The sequence below is a fragment of the Arvicola amphibius genome, chromosome 9 (assembly GCF_903992535.2).
Source record: "Arvicola amphibius chromosome 9, mArvAmp1.2, whole genome shotgun sequence".
NCBI lineage: Eukaryota > Metazoa > Chordata > Mammalia > Rodentia > Cricetidae > Arvicola > Arvicola amphibius.
The window spans coordinates 8,186,895-8,203,511 of NC_052055.2; the positions used below are offsets into that span (position 1 = coordinate 8,186,895).

The following is a 16,617-nucleotide window of genomic DNA, read 5'->3' on the forward strand; positions in this document are numbered from 1 at the left end:
AACTCAATAATTACAAGTTTGACAAATCCTCATTGCTGAAAATTACAAACTCAAGGACCTATAATTCACAGAATGCTTGTTCTGTAGCTCACTCGATACATTTTATTGATTTTGAAAGCAATAAAAGAAAAACCTTTGTAGAGCCATTGAGATAATTATTTCATCATAAATGTGGATGAAATTGGTAGATGATATGGTAACCTGAAATTAGGTATCATTATCACATTTATGTGAAGAGTAGTTTCCAAGTGTTTTAAACATTGACATACTTTGTGTTTTCTCTATATCAAAACCATTTTCAAGGGATTGTAAGCTATTGGTAAATTTCACTTTTGGAGTATATAGTTCAGAAATAAAATTGAGAAGACACAAACCTTCCATTATTGCATTATTACATTTTTTCTAATGATCCTTATTTCTCCAAATATTTTTACTATAAATCACAAGATAATGTAGCCATATAAAGCCCTGAATTCCACCTTGTTATAAAGATAGGTCTCCTATAGCTGGGGCAGGCCTCAAACATCTAAGGCTAGCCTTGAAATCTTGGCCAATCTCAGTCTCCTAACCTTGTGAATGCTAGGATTATATAGATGTGGGTTACAATGCCCGGTATGATTCTTCTTGATCATGCTTAGTAACTGCTCCTGGTGTTCCTCTCAAGACACCTTTTCTTCTTTATTTCCATCCCACTCTACGGTTGAGATTAAAGGTTTAAATACCATGAAGCCATTGTTCTCCCATCTTATTCTTTCATAGACACAAAGGTCTGTAATTCCAAGAACAAGCTACATCCCAGTATGTTCCCAAATTATATTCTAGCCTTGACCTTGCCCCCAATGTCTATATTTATAAACCAACTGCCTACTTGCTGTGTCTACTTAACTACTTAATATCATTTCAAGTTCAGCAAATGAAAAGTAGACTCATTTATTGCCAGTTCTGTTTCATAAATATTGTTATTCGGAACAAGAGACCTAAACATCATCTTGTCTCCATGTCTTCCTTTTTCTCCTATCCAACTCCTGTAGCCCCTACACGCAATCCCTCCTCCTCTTTTACTCTGATACTATCAACTCACCAATCATGTATAAGTTCTCATCAGGTTAATGCAGTGACCTACTAATTTGTCTCCATGCCTTACCTCTAAAAATCTACCTTTCACACAGAAGACTTGGAGAACAGTGTACAGAAATCAGAGCACACTTCTCTCCTGAGTCTTCTCTATTCCTGTCTTCCTGTTCGTTCCACCTTCCTCCTACGATACTTTTATCATCTTTTCCTTCTTCTTCACTCCGACCATCCTCATCTTGTTTGTTCCTCAAGACCATTATACTAGTGTCTTCCATTACTTAGGCTGTTCTTTTGAAAGTCATATGTTCATTATTTAGGTTTCATGCCCAAGTACACCTATAATGATTTTTCCTTGACATCCCTGCCATTGACATATGGTCTACTGTCTCCACCGCAAAGGAACTCATAATGTTACCAAACTTCAGTCTGGAAATTATCACATGGTACTAGTAAGTCACCCAGAGAACAAAGGCACAGCAAACATTGTCTACAGGATTTTACTCTTGAACGACACACAGTCCATACACATTTTTAGTCACGCTAAGAGAGAAATGGAGGCCAAATGTTTATAATGAAAATATACTACCATTACGAGAGGCCAGCTTAAGAAGTTCTGTACCCCAGACAAGACAGACTGGAGCAATAGCACCAAGCCACTATTATGCTTAGGGTGAAGAGGATTTGAGGAAAAGGAGGAATTTCCTAAGTCTAGATATCAAGCCCCATCCTTAAACTTAAACCTATAGTTGAGAACATAGCTATAGACAGAGGAGCCCCTCAAATCCTCTTCACCCTAAGCATAATAGTGCTATTGCTCCACTCTGTCTTGTCTTGGTAACTCATTGGAGTGTGTAATTAATATTTCCTTGATATTAGAGTCCATATAAAATATCGAGTTTCATTCAAAATAGTAATGAATTCAGTTTTAGATTTATATATGCTTTGACAAGGAAACTCAGAAATAAGTGGGTATAAATAAATGCCCATAAGAATAAAACTTAATCAACATCTAGGAGTGACTCAATAGATTGAAACTGTCTGATACTTTCATATATGTTTATTCAACTATTTATTTGCAGTATTAGAGATGGAAACTAGAATACTATGGATGCTAGCAAAATTCTCTACCAATGGACAAATTAGGTTCTATTTTGTTAATAGAATCTTAAATAATCAATGGGAGAAATAATAGGTAACAACTGGTATAATGCTTAATAATCTACTATAGTGATAACACTATATATCATCAGCTTCTTAACTCAATGTGTACAAGGATGTCTTGGTTTCCTTATGACATTAGTTCCAAGAGGCTCTTGCAGACACCTAAATCCAAAGATGCTCATGTTGCAAGTTGTGTTATATTTACACATAATTTACTATGTGTACAAACTTCCCATACACTAAAAATATCAAAAATACCTAATATGAGTAAGTGTTATCTTTAAATGTTGCTAAATATATTTAGGAAATGATAAAAAGTAAACATTCAGTATGGATAAAATGTAATGTTTTTTCAAATATTTGTGATACACAGTTAACTATATAATGCATATATTGCAGATATAGAGGGCTGTAGTATTCTCTTTATTTTTTAAAACAATCTTATTTTACATAACAATCCCAGTTCCCTCTCCCTCTTTTCATCCCACTCTGCCCTCCTTCTTCCCACCCCACCCCCATCCACTCCTCAGAGAAGGTGAGGCCTCCCATGGGGAGTCAACAAAGTCTGTCACATCATTAGAGGCAGGACCAACTAAGGCCCTCCCTCCTGTATGTAGGTGGAGCAAGGTATTCCTCTGTGGAGAATGGGCTCCAATGAGCCAGATCATGCTAGGGATAAACACTGGTTTCACTGCTAATAGCACCACAAACTGCCCAAGCTACAGAACTTTCACCCACTTTCAGAGGGCCTAGTTTGGTCATATGCTGCTTCCCAAGCTGTCAGTCTGGAGTCAGTGAGCTCCCACTAGCGCAAGTCAGTTGTTTTCTGTGGATATCCCCATCATGGTCTTGGCCCCTTTGCTCATAACATCGTTCCTCCCTCACTATAACTGGACTCCAGGAATTCGGTCCAGTGCTTAGCTGTGGATCTCTGCATCTGCTTCCATTAGTTACTGGATGAAGGTTCTATGATGACTATTAAGGTAGTCATCAATCTGACTACAGGGGAAGGGCAGTTTAGGGACCCTCTCCACTATTGCTTAGATTTTTAGCTGCAGTCATCCTTGTGGTGTCCTAGGAGTTTCCCTAGTGCCTGGTTTCTCCCTAATGCCACAATGGCTCCCTCTTTCAAGGTATCTCTTTCCTTGCTCTCCCTCTAGGTCCTTTACCCAACTCGACCTGCCCAATATTTATTGGCATCTTGAAATTTGCAGGCAAAGGGATGCTACTAGAAAAATCTATCGTGAGTGAGGTAACCCAAACACAGAAAGATACTACACAGTATGTACTCACACATAAGTGGATATTAGACATAAAACAAAGGATAACCAGCCTACAATCCACAACCTCAGAGAAGATAGAAAACAAGAAGAGCCCTAAAAGAGACATACAGGGGTCTCCCCAGGAAGGGGAAGTAGATGAGATCTCCTTTAGTAAATTGGTAGAATGGGGGGAGAGTGGGAGGGTGGGAGAGGAGTAGAGATAGGAGAAGGGGACCAGGGTGTATTGCATCTCTTAATGCATTCCTTTAATCACCTAGTACATCTCTTAATGCCCTCCAGGTAGGTAAGAACCCAGGGAGAGTTAATAATTTCTCTCGGGCTACTTAGGCTAGATTGGAACTTAGGCAGTCTAGGTCAGAAAATCCCATTTTCTATTACTCTGCAATAATTTCTAGTGAAATGAGTATTCTAAACACTGTTATCAATATATTCTCTCATGTTTTTATGGGTCACAAGCAGGCAGTGGTGTTGGTAAAGCATTGCACTTCCCTGTAATTGTACTATTAAAGCAAAAATAAGCAGTCCAAAAGCAACTTTTGAGTTTTTAATGCACAAAAACAACAGCCCAGAAACATAACAAGCATTGACTTATTAACAATGAAGTATGATATTAAGGAGACCCCTCCCCACTTAGTAAATAGGAATACAGTGGGAATAGACATGAAGGGATGGGAACACTTTAGGATTAAGTGCAAGCCCTAAGGTTGAATACAACATTCATATATGGCTTATCTTGCATCAATATTTTCATAATGAAGCTTATGACATCTATACAGATCAGAAAGATGTTTCTGACTCAACAAAATGCTGAAGAGGTAGTTTTACCAACGCAAGGTGAGGAAAAGGCTTTACCTTGCTTTGGCTGTTTCCTCAAAACTCTACAACTTCGTTTGTTCTAAGTTTCTCCTGGATCAGCAAAGAAGATAATGCACTTAGAGCCTGCCAATTCATAAATCAAAGGACTGATTGACCCAAGGGGACAATGATGTTTTTGACATCACCACTGTGTGGGTTGGCTGGGTGACCTCCGTCATGTTCTTCATTCTCGTGTAAGGCATTCTGGCTCAATGGAGAAATGAGCAATGTGACTTTCAGCTGTGGGAAGCCCTCATCTTCTCCTTCATTTTCTGGGTGGTTTCATGATAGCAGCTTCCCCAGTGACTCCAGTGACCCAAGAATTTTCCCAGCTGACCTATAATTGATTGTCATGAGTTACTTTAAGTTTGAAAAAAAATGAAACTGGGAATTGTGTAATAAATACATGTAACTGCACAGAAGTCTTCTTGTTTTCAGCTGTGTTTCCTAAGTCTACCTTCTGAACTCAGAAAGAGTTAGTTGGGCTTCTGATGGCAAGATGCTCCATGCTGCTTACTCTGTGTGTGTGTGTGTGTGTGTGTGTGTGTGTGTGTGCGTGCGTGTGTGCACGCATGTGTGTGCATACGTGTGATACAAACTTGGGAAGTTCTATCTGCATTGAAATTCTGACTTCAGTCATTTGACTCTATGTACAAACTAGCTTATCCTAAACTTACAATTAGAAACAAGCCCACCCCACCCCCATCAAAAAATAATACAAACAGAAGAAACCAAATGGCAACAAAACATTTGTCAATATTCAAAACTAGAACAGTTAGAACAGTCATGTACCAGACCATGGATAGGAACCATTAGAAACAAAGTGACATCTTATTCATCAGGTATGACTGGTTACACACAAAAAGCATAAATATACAGTATGGAGCTTTGCAGATAGCTCAGCAGAATGTGTACATGTCAGCACAAGGCTGAAATCTAGCAGGAATTTCCACAGAATACCCCTAGCTAAAAGCAGTCTCATCGCAAGATCATTTTAAAGTCACCACTGATGGGAACGCTGGGTGGTGACGCTTCGCTTTATTTCCACTCACACTTGTCTTTGACGATGCTCAACGCGAGAAACAAAAGTCATGAGTGAACAGCGCTTGCCCGTTTCTGCATTTTCTTGCAGGAAAGGAGGCACAGGTGCATTCCCCGGTGATGATCTACAGCCGCATGCCTCCTGCAGGTTCACCGTGCCCGGGGCCAATTCTTAGGACAAATCACAGGAGTGTACATGCAACAGCTCCCACTGATGAGGTCAACAAGCTCCTGCTATTACAAGGCTCCAGATTCAAATCAAAGCATAAATAACCCAGAGACCATGCTTGGGCACTTCCCTTCGCAATGTTACTGAAAACGGATACTGGCCGGAGCAGCAGGAACGCTGTCCACCAGTGTGGACTGGAGAGTAGCTTTGTGCACTTTTGCAATATAAACAACAGCAACAACAAAATCCCCCTCAAAATTCCCCAGCTATTGCCTGTATTTTATTGGTTAGCTCTGTCTGTTGCTAGAAAGACGCTGTGCTGCTCTTGGGCTCTTTCGGTCAACTTCCTCCTTTTCTTCTTGTTTTTCTTCTCCTTGGCCTTTGGTGTTCTCTTCCCTAGGATGGGATAAAGAAAGAGGGAAAACCGAGGATGTCAGACAAGTTCCTTTCTCAAAGAAGGAGAATACAAAACATTAAGAATTTTGTCCAAAGCCCATCTGGAAAACATCACCTACGCGAAAGGCAGCCTCAAAAGGAAAACTGTTCACATTAATTTTGATGAAATAATAATAATTTCCTAAATTGGATATGCTGTCCAGGACAGAGACAGATCTTCCTGTTACAGGGAACTGGCATATTTAAATAGAAGCCGGATCAGTCTTACAAATATCGTTGTGCAACAAAAATTTCATTTTTATTCTCCTGCTTTTAAAAATGCTAACTTTAGTAGCCACCTGTGCCTCTTTCTACTGCTCCACATGTCTGTCAGTGAGAAGAAAATAAACTTCTCTCTATGGTAAATATACCAGAAGTTTCAAACTCCCTTCTTCAGGAGTGTGGGTCTTATTTTTGACACTGTCCCCACCAGATTCTCTACAGACCAATGAATGAAACAACTATGTGTGCTAATTTTTTTCTATTAAAAAAAAAAAAAAACTCTTCCGGTTTCATCAGTTCTTATCCAAATTACCAAGGCTTCCTTGTTCCAACAAGTGTTTTACTATCAGAAAACTACACCAAGTTCTTTCTATTTCTCTCCTTAGCCACTAGGAAGCATGAACCACAAACTGAATACTTGAGATTCTTCTCCATCAGGGGCTATTGGATACAATTTCTCCTATGCCGTCTTTTCTTTCTTCCATCTTCTGGCTGGGATTTGTATTTTATACTTTAGAAGGTCTCAACATTTCTTTACATACATGTATACACAAGATTACAAAAAAAGAAACTGGAAGCACTCGGGTTTGGTTCATTGTTTTCATATAGAAAAGTGACACATTTAGGAAAAAAAAGGGAACTTCATAAATGTTACATTTTACTAGAAGTCATCACTATATACGTCCATCACAGAAGGACTGCTCTAGAAAAAATCCAATTACCAAATATCTGCTACCTGCCCTACTTCTAGTTTCATACAAAACGCACATTCTACTTCTTTAGGCTTAAGCAATCAGATACCAAAGCAATCTGTATTGATGGAGCATTTAGCTAAGCATCCACCCAATGATCTTCAATTTTCCTATACATATGAAATTCAGTGCCCTAATCCTTTTCATTACAACCCCAAAATGGAAAAGGTAGCTAATTTAAAATAAACTAGATGGAGCTAAAGAGATGGCTCAGTGGTTAGGAGAACTTGCTGCTCTTGCAGAGGAACTGAGTTCAGTTCCCATGGTGGCTCACAATGACCTCCACATGTGGTAAACACACAGTACACATACATCCATGCAGAATAAAACACTCATACACATGAAATAATTTTTTTAAAAAATTAAGCAAGAGATAAAGGAGATACATGTCTTAGGAAACCAAAGAGAACACTTAAGTTTCCTAAGTTAAGGGAAGTATTTCCCATTCTTTCAGATTTCTGATCATATGGTCACTGTTCAGGTTGAGGAAGGGAAGTGGTTTTACTTCTCAATAGCCCAGCAAAATGGTAGGAACACAATCAACATTCAACAAGTGATGCCTGGGTTAAAATAAAAATCTCAAAGAAGAAGATAAACTTATTTTAATAGACACTACATTAAAATAATGAGAACATGATCATGCCCCCATATTAAATTATAAAGGTCCTTGAAGTTAACTTTTGGTTCTCATTAAAATTTGGCATTAATGTTATAATGGCATTTTGCCATCTTTAAACATAGTTAATCCTACCCAATGAAACCCTAGTCCAAGACATCATTAATCCAAGCAGCTGTGAAGTTATAACTACGTAGGTCCATTATCTCCAATGAAGACAGGTCTGATGAGTACAAAGAACTTAAGAGAAAATGGCACATTTAAAGAGAAGTGTTAATTACAAAGTTTTACAAAGATTTCTCGGTTCTACATAGTTCCTAAACAAACAAATATCTGAAGCTCAAAACAATCATTGCTGACTGTATTTTAAAACTTCATTTAGTTTACCATTCCTTTATCTAAATCTTGGCATCTCTCTTAAGAGTCAATTGAAATTAAGCGAATAAAGAAGAAAACTAGCATTTCTTGCTTAAACTTGTTCTCCTAGACTGAAAATGTTAAAGACAGCCTCTGGCCCTCACAATTAAAAATCTTCATGTAGAGAAGGTACTATAAAATAAACTAGATGAGGCTGGAGAGAGGGCTCGGTGGTCAAGAGAACTTGCTCTTCTTACATAGGACCTGAGTTCAGTTCCCATGGTGGCTCACAACTATCCATGACCCGGGCTCCAAAAGATGTGAGCTTGAGTTATGGATGTTTGTGAACCATGCATAGTTACACTTTGAAGACAGCTAATTTTGTCATTATCAGTCATCTAATAACTATTCTGACAAAAGCATCAGTATCAGATGGTCTTGGCTTTATAATGCAGCGGTTACCGACATTTGCATGAAACTCTTGGTATCATAGGCTTACTCAGTGATGCTTCTGAGAACTATGAAATATTTTTTCAACTTGTATGGTTATTTCTTTGATGACAAGTTCCAACTGACAATGATTTGGGGACACAGTGATAACCCTAATTATTTTCATATGAAGACTGGTGAACATAAACTCTTTGCCACTGTTTGGTAAACTGGTTGGCTGGTTTTGTTTCAGGCCAGTACCATTTCTGATATTAAATATATTGCAAATACCAAAGAATTAAGACAGTAAGCCAAAATCTGACCACAAACAGGACTAAATTAACTGAAAATATTTTGTGGTCCACAGTAGATGGTTCTGACTTTATGCTCAACTTAAAATAATAGAAATATATTAAAAGAGAAATTATAGAAATGATTCTACACACATTTTCTTCAAAATTAAAATTTTCAGACATTAATGAATTAGGTTCAAACAAGGAAACATCTAATCCTGTTCTTATCTATTTGCTCATTTTTATTGGACATAAATGTGCTAATTTTTGTTCCCACTTAATTTTTCTATATCTAGATATTTTCATGTATCCATATGGCTTTATATAAAAGTTGGAGAATGACTTCTGTACTTTGCATCATTGTACATTTTTATGCAACATATTTATGCAGACATAAAGGCATGAATAATACTTGTTACCCTAAGAGAAATCCAACAGATTTAACTTTCTTCCTCCTTATTAATAAGGGAAGGCTCAGACTCTTTACTACACAAGAACAGAAAAGAAGGTTGGGATTTATGAGTTTGGCAACCTCCAACATATGCAACTCTAACTGACAAATTCTGCACATCATTATCTTGGCTGCTTTGAGAACACAGTGGCCTTGACCCATTGCTACAGCATGAATCTGTTCAGGGTAAAATAGCATACTCTGCAGAACAGATCTACTGAGAACCAGACTATGGGTGCACCATGATGCACTGCCTGTATGTTACAGTCTTTAAGGAAACTGATGTGATGTAATGGAGAAAAGCTACATCAAAGAAGAACGAATCTGGGTATTGTAATTGATGTGTATGATAAAACACTGCATTGTGAGTCCTCATTTCTACATCTACGGTCATTGTTCATCAGAGAGTTATGAAATGCTACATGAGAAACCATGCTAAGATGCTGCTAAGATGAACGGAAAACAAATTATTAAAATGAACAAAACTAGAAAGGTATTATCAAAACCACACGCTAAGCAACATAATCTTTACACACATTTGGAAATGGTCCAAAAAGATATGCTATTCATTCTTCTACAGTGAAAGGGGAGAAAATGCTTGTGGAAATATTCCTAACTCTTAGCTGTGGATTCCGTCTATTACATTCACAACAAGGTACGTGATTGTGAAGCAAAATAAGAGGAAGAGTCACAAATTACAAGATCTAGAAACAGTGAATCTACTGGTTTCACTATTTCAGTCTTCCACAAACTCTCAATCTCAATCATTTTCTTTTCGTTAGACGTCAGTAAGAATCTCTACATTACTGCAGCAATGGTTCTTGTACTTCTTTCAGTAAGGCACAGAGGTCGCCAGGGTCTTCAAACTGACTACTGTCTGTCCAAAGAAAAGCTGTCTAAGAATAAATAAAACAGAGGTAAAGTAAAGGGTGAAAATAAAACAACTGTAATTATAAAATAGAAAACTTCTCTGTGTCTGCATATGCATGTGTACATGTGCGTGTAACATTATATATATATATTAAACATATATATGACATAAATGTCCATCCATATACATGAGAATGGGAAAAATCTGCATTATGACAAATGTAACTAACTATAATTAAGTATAACTATTGTTATAGCTACAACTATGCAAAAATAATCACTTATAAACAAAATGCAAATTTTGAGGTTTGTGTCATTCAAGGACTTTGTGAATTCATGAAATCTTTCAAGCAACTACCACTGAAGGATGTAAAGTCAATTAGACGCCTGTCCTACTAAACCTCAGAAGGTGTCTGGAGGCAGGACAGTAAGACATCTGAGAGGCCTGGACCGCAGACAATGAACGGCACGCTGGTGATTTCTATTGCTCATACTGGCAAGCTGAGTTTATAAAAGAATGATTAGCAAGAGAAATTTATTTTTTAAGAGTGATGAATGATGCTGTGGAATGAGGCCAATTGGTTCTTTAAATATTTTAAAGTTCATATAAAAATATACAAAAGACTTAAATATAGTTCATAAAGAAAATAAAAATGGCTTAAAATATATTTAACAATTAAAATTGCCAAATAAAAAGAGGTGTTGATGCAGGATCCTTATAAGTAAAAATCCTTAAATATGTTAAGAATATGGAGAGGTAAACATCAGATGCATAACAGAAATATAACTCAAATACAGCCTTTCTACAAAGTCATCTGGCAATATTCATAACTTCTGACTCTCAACTAGAAATCTATTGGGAAAATAGTCTAACCTTGGGCAAAGTTTTATGCATGGAGATGTTTACTATGATAATGACAAACAGTAAATTACCTCAATGTCCTAGTATGAATTTTCATGACCTCTTTTTTATGACTATTGAAGCAATAAATATCCTTGCATCAAAACTGGTACATTTAAAAATTTAAGACTACATCAGTTAAACCCATTTCTAAGAGTAATACTATTGCATGTCCCCAAAATGTATCATTAATGAGTCTAAGAAAAATTCCTTAACATAAAATACTCTTATTATGAACATAAGTAAATACATTCATAGAATGATCACATATAATTGGATATAAGATATAAATGCTTATGAATAAATAAATGACTTCAACCCCTTAGATATTAAAATGGCTAATTAATAAGGTGCCAGCTTTCTCATTGTTTCGTCTAGAAAGATATGTAAGTTGGCAAATATAATGAGCAATCTTGTACCTACCACAGTCTGTCTTAAGAGCTCATAGTTACTATTTTAAATGGGAAGTGAAGATCATCTTTATTGTATGCATGATGTTCTAACATATTTTCAACTTCTAAAATGACTAAATCAAGTTAATTAACATATCACCTCACATACTTATCCATAGTGAAAAAATTTAAAGTCCCTCTCTTTGAAATTTTCCTGCATATATACTCTTATTTATATGATCTTGGGGTCAGAGGCAGAGGAGGTAAAGGATAATATCAATGGTAACATTCACTTGTTTGGTTCAAGGTTATTAAAGCCACCCATTTAGAGTTTATTGGAGATCTTGAATTTCTAAGGATAGACCGAAAAAGCTTCCAGGTAATCACTTAGTGACTTCACTTCTACAGAGCTGATGCTTTAAACTTCTGTACATGAAACAATAACAAAGAAAAGGCAACCACCACTTGAAAGAAAGTTAAGGGTGTCACAGGCTGGGTTATAAGGGAGATTGAAAAGAGGAAGGACAGGGAAAAATGATGCAATCATATCTTAATTACAGAGCACCCAAAGGACAAGATTAGAAAAGAAGATAGATGCCCACGGCATATCATAGTTAAAGCACTAAGTGTACAAAACAAGACAGGTACAGATAGCTGCAAGAGAAAAAAAATGCAAGTCACATATAAAGGGAAACCTTTCAGAATAACAACTAGTTTCTCAGTGGAAACTTTAGAAGTTAGAAGAGCCTAGAACAATGCGTTCCAAGCTCCAAAAGACTGTGAGCGCCAACCTAAACTAATACCCAGCAAAACTATCTACCATAATTGAAGGAGAAAGAAAAACTTTCTATGATAACAAACAATCTAAAAAAAAAATGTATTCAACAAATCAAGCCAAAACAAAATACAGGAAGACCTAAGAGGGGAATAAGCATAGCCAAGACACTGTGGAAATAAAAGAAAAGTTATAATTCCTAAACCACAGAGTACCTCTGAGAGCACAAACACCACCAAATATCAACAATGGAATGACTGCAATCGACAAACACATTTCAATAATAACTTTAAATATTAATGGCCTGCATTCTCCAATCAAAATCACAGACTGGCTAAACAGGTCAAGAAACAAAATCCCTACATCTGTTGTCTACAAGAAATGCAACTTAGATTTAAAAATAGGCACCACATTAAAATACAAGAGTGGACAATAGGAAGCACACCAATCTAATGGAACAAGGAAGCAAGCTGGTTTCGCCATCCTAAAAGCAGACAAAATAAATTTCAAACTAAAGCTAATAGGAACAGATAAAGGGGAACATTCCATTTTAGTCAAGGAAACAGTTAACCAAGATGGAACTGCTATCCTAAATATATATGTACCAAATTCTAGTGCACACAATTTCATAAAAGTATTCTTACGGAATTAAAGACAAAAGTTAACATATGCCCATTAATAGTAGGTGCTTTCCATACTATACTTTCTCTAACACAGAACATATGGACAAAAGTAAACAAAGTAAACATCAGAACAAATAATATCAAAGATAACATGCTCTTAACAGATATCTCTAGAATATTCAGCCCAACCAGCAAAAAAGATACATTCTACTCATAAAACATGGAACCTTTTCTAAAATATATCACAAATTCATAAGGATGAAAATAACTCAGGTTATCATATCTGACCATAATTAAATAAAACTTAAATAGCAAATGAAGATTGCCTTTATTGTATGCATATGATGTCCTAACATATTTTCAAACAGTAAACAAATTGCTAGTAAATACTCACTCATGCAGATTAAACACTTGGTACTAAGTGATGAATGGGTTAAAAAAGAAATAAGAAAATCTGGAACTAAACAAAACACAAGAGCCGGGCAGTGGTGGCACATGCCTTTATTCCCAGCACTCGGGAGGCAGAGGCAGGCGGATCTCTGAGTTCGAGGCCAGCCTGGTCTACAAGAGCTAGTTCCAGGACAGGCTCTAGAAACTACAGGGAAACCCTGTCTCGAAAAACAAAAACAAAAACAAAAAAACAAAAACAAACAAACAAAAAACCCCAACAAATCCATGGGGTGGTATTGAAAGACTCCAGGAGAAATGTATAGTTCTAAGTGACTACATTAAATGTCAGGGAGAACACAAATAAATAATTTAATGAAGCAACTTAAAAATTTGGGAAAAGAAGAACAAATCAAATCCAAATTCAATTATCAGCAAGAAGTAATAAAAATCAGAGCAGAAAAACAAATAGAAACAAAGAAAAATACAAAAAAATCAACAAATCTAAGAGCTGGTTCTTTGAGAAGATGAACAAGCTTAATGAATTCTTGGTCCAAGTAACTAAAAGAAAGAGAGGACTCAAATGAACAGATTCATAGATGATCAGGGAAACATCACAACAAACCCAAAGGAATTCAGAATGTTGTAAGAGAATACTTTAAAAACCTGAACTCGGTTAAGCTGGAAAACTTAAAAGAAGTGGATAAATTTCTAGATTCAGTCAAACCACCAAAACTAAAACAAGAAAAGAAGAATATCCTAAACAAATCTATAATAAATGAGGAGACCAAATTGCAATAAAAATCTCTCCCATGAATTAAGTACAAGGTCACAGCAGAATTCTGTCAGACTTTCAAGAGGTCAGACAGGCAGTCCTTCTTAAACTTTCAAAAATAGAAAGGAGCACTTCCAACACCCTTTTAAGAAGCCACTATCACTAATGCTAAAACCAGGCAAAGATACAACACAAAAGAAAGCTACAGACCAATTTCACTGATGAATACAGATACAAAACTGCTCAATAAAATACTTATAACTAAAATACAGATATACACCAAAAAGATTATCCAGCATAAGCAAGTTGGCTGCATCCTTGAAATTGAGATAGTTTTGCATACATGAGTCAATAAATGTAATAAGCTACATACATGGAGTTAAAGAAGGAAAAAACAAGATCATAGCCATCGATGAAGAAAAAGCCCTTGACAAAATTCAACATGCCTTCATGATAAAAAGCTCCAGAAAATATAGAACTGAGGGAACATTCCACAACATAATAAAGGCTATATTTGAGGAACCTACATCCAACATCACCCAGAATGGTGAAAATCTAGAAGCAATCTCATCAGAGTCAGAATGAGAAAGGGCTGTCCACTATGCCTACTCCTTTTTGACACTGTGCTTGATGTGCTAGCTGGAGCAATAAGGCAAGAGAAGAAAATTGAAGGGAACCAAATAGGAAATGAATAAACCAAACTATCCCTTTTTGTAGGTGACATTATACAGCAGGAATCCCAGAAATTCTACTAGAAAACTTCTAAACACTATAAACAAATTCAGAAATATAGCAGGATCTGGAATCAATTTACACATATGAATAGCATGAACCAATCATACAGAGAAAAATCATAGATACATCTCTATTCACGATAGCCTCAAAGAATAAAATATATAGGAATAAACCTAATCAAAGAGGTGAAGGAACTTTACAATAAAAAAATTAGACCTCTGAAGAAAGAAAGAGAGTAAAACACTAGATTCTGGTAACTAGATGATAGAAAGATATCCTGTACTCATAGGTTGATCAAATTAGTATTGCAAAATTAAACATTTTATCAAAAGCTTTCTACAGATTCAATGCAATCCCAATTTAAAAAAATTTCATTCTTCATCTAAATAGAAACAACTATTCTAAAATTCATATGGATGCACATCACACCCTCGATGGCCAAAATAATCCCTAGTATAAGTAATAATGCTAACAGGATAACCATTCTACAATTCAAGACAAAGTACAGAGTTCTAGTCATGAAAACAACATGGTACAGGCACAAAAACAGACATGTAGATTGTGTAGACTGGTGGAACAAAGCCAAGAGCCATGTATGTGCACACACATCTCTAGACATTTAGTTTTAGACAGAGACAACAGAAATACACTCTGAAGAAAAAATAACCATCTTCAGCAAATGGAGGTGGGAAAACTGGAGGTCCACATGAGGATGAATAGTTCTCACCTTCCACTGACTTCAACTGGATCAGAGAATTCAATGTGAAACCTAAATTGCCCAGAACTGCTGCAGGAAAACAAGCCAGTGCCCCGCCTGGTACAGGGGTAGGAAAGAACTTCCCATTGGGCCCTATCTGCTGAAGAATTAGGGCAAAAAGTTGACAAACAAGAAATAACAATATTTATGGGACAGAATTGGCAACAAATGAGTCTACTTTTCATTTGCTGAACTTGAAATGGTATTAGGTAGCTAAGTGGACACAGCAAGTCAGCAGTTGGTTATAAATATAGACATTGGGAGCAAGGTCAAGGCCAGAATATAATTTGGGAACATATTGGGGTAGCTTGTTCTTTGAATTATAGACCTTTGTGTCTATGAAAGAATAAGATGGGAGAACAATGGCTTCAAGGTATTTAAACCTTCAGTCTCAACCAGAGGGTGGGATGGAAATAAAGAAGAAAAGGTGTCCTGACAGGAACACCAGGAGCAGTTACTAAGCATGATCTTCATTCACTTGGTCAGATTGCAAACTGGTCTACCCACTATGGAAATCATGTGGAGAATTCTCAAAATGATAAAAATAAATCTACCTACCATATGACCCAGTTATATCAGTCTTTGGGATACAGCCAAAGGACTCAACACCCTACTCCACAGATACATGCTCAACCCATGCTCACTGCTGCTCATTCACAATAGGTAGGAAATGGAAACAATTTAAATGCCCTACAATGGACGAATGAATTCTGAAATTGTAGCACATCTACATTGTGGAATACAATTAAGATAAAAGAAAAATGGAATCTGCAGGTTAATAGATGGAATTAAAAAACATAACATTGACTGAAGTAATCCAGACTCAGAAAGACAAACGTTTCATTCTCTCATCTGAGGCTCTTAGCTCTACATATTCAGATGTCAGTATATATATACTAGAGTAACTGCAGAAACAAGGCCATCAAAAGTGACCACTGCGAGAGTAGAGGAGACCAATCAGGCTAGAGATTATCTGATCTGGAAAATCAGGAAAGGGGGAGGATACTAAGTTAGAAAGAGAGACAAATACAGAAGAAGGAGGGAGGGAGGCAAAAGTAAGGATGTCTGGAAAAACCAAAACAAACCACAGTATAATCTACCTAAAAATACCTATAACATATGTAAGTCGGTGTATAAAGACATACATAGTTTAAATAAATTTTCTCCCATCTGGGATGACTGGGCTTCCTCCAAGAATCAAGACCATCCAAATTCTGATACCAGGCATGAGAAACCCTCTTTTGAATTGTGGGTCAGAGTTAGC

The 16,617-nt window shown here is 36.6% G+C and overlaps 1 protein-coding gene across 3 annotated transcripts in view; it reads right to left on the reverse strand.

The window, feature by feature from the left end:
- Positions 1-4,965: 4,965 nt before the first annotated feature.
- Positions 4,966-16,617, reverse strand: part of Rspo2 (R-spondin 2) — a 135,332-nt gene continuing 123,680 nt past the window's right edge. For all 3 annotated transcript variants that reach the window (XM_038342957.1, XM_038342956.1, XM_038342955.1), the window contains one exon: positions 4,966-5,979. In XM_038342957.1, the coding sequence (XP_038198885.1) occupies positions 5,864-5,979 (116 nt within the window). In that variant the 3' untranslated portion in view covers positions 4,966-5,863. The remainder of the gene's footprint in view (positions 5,980-16,617) is intronic.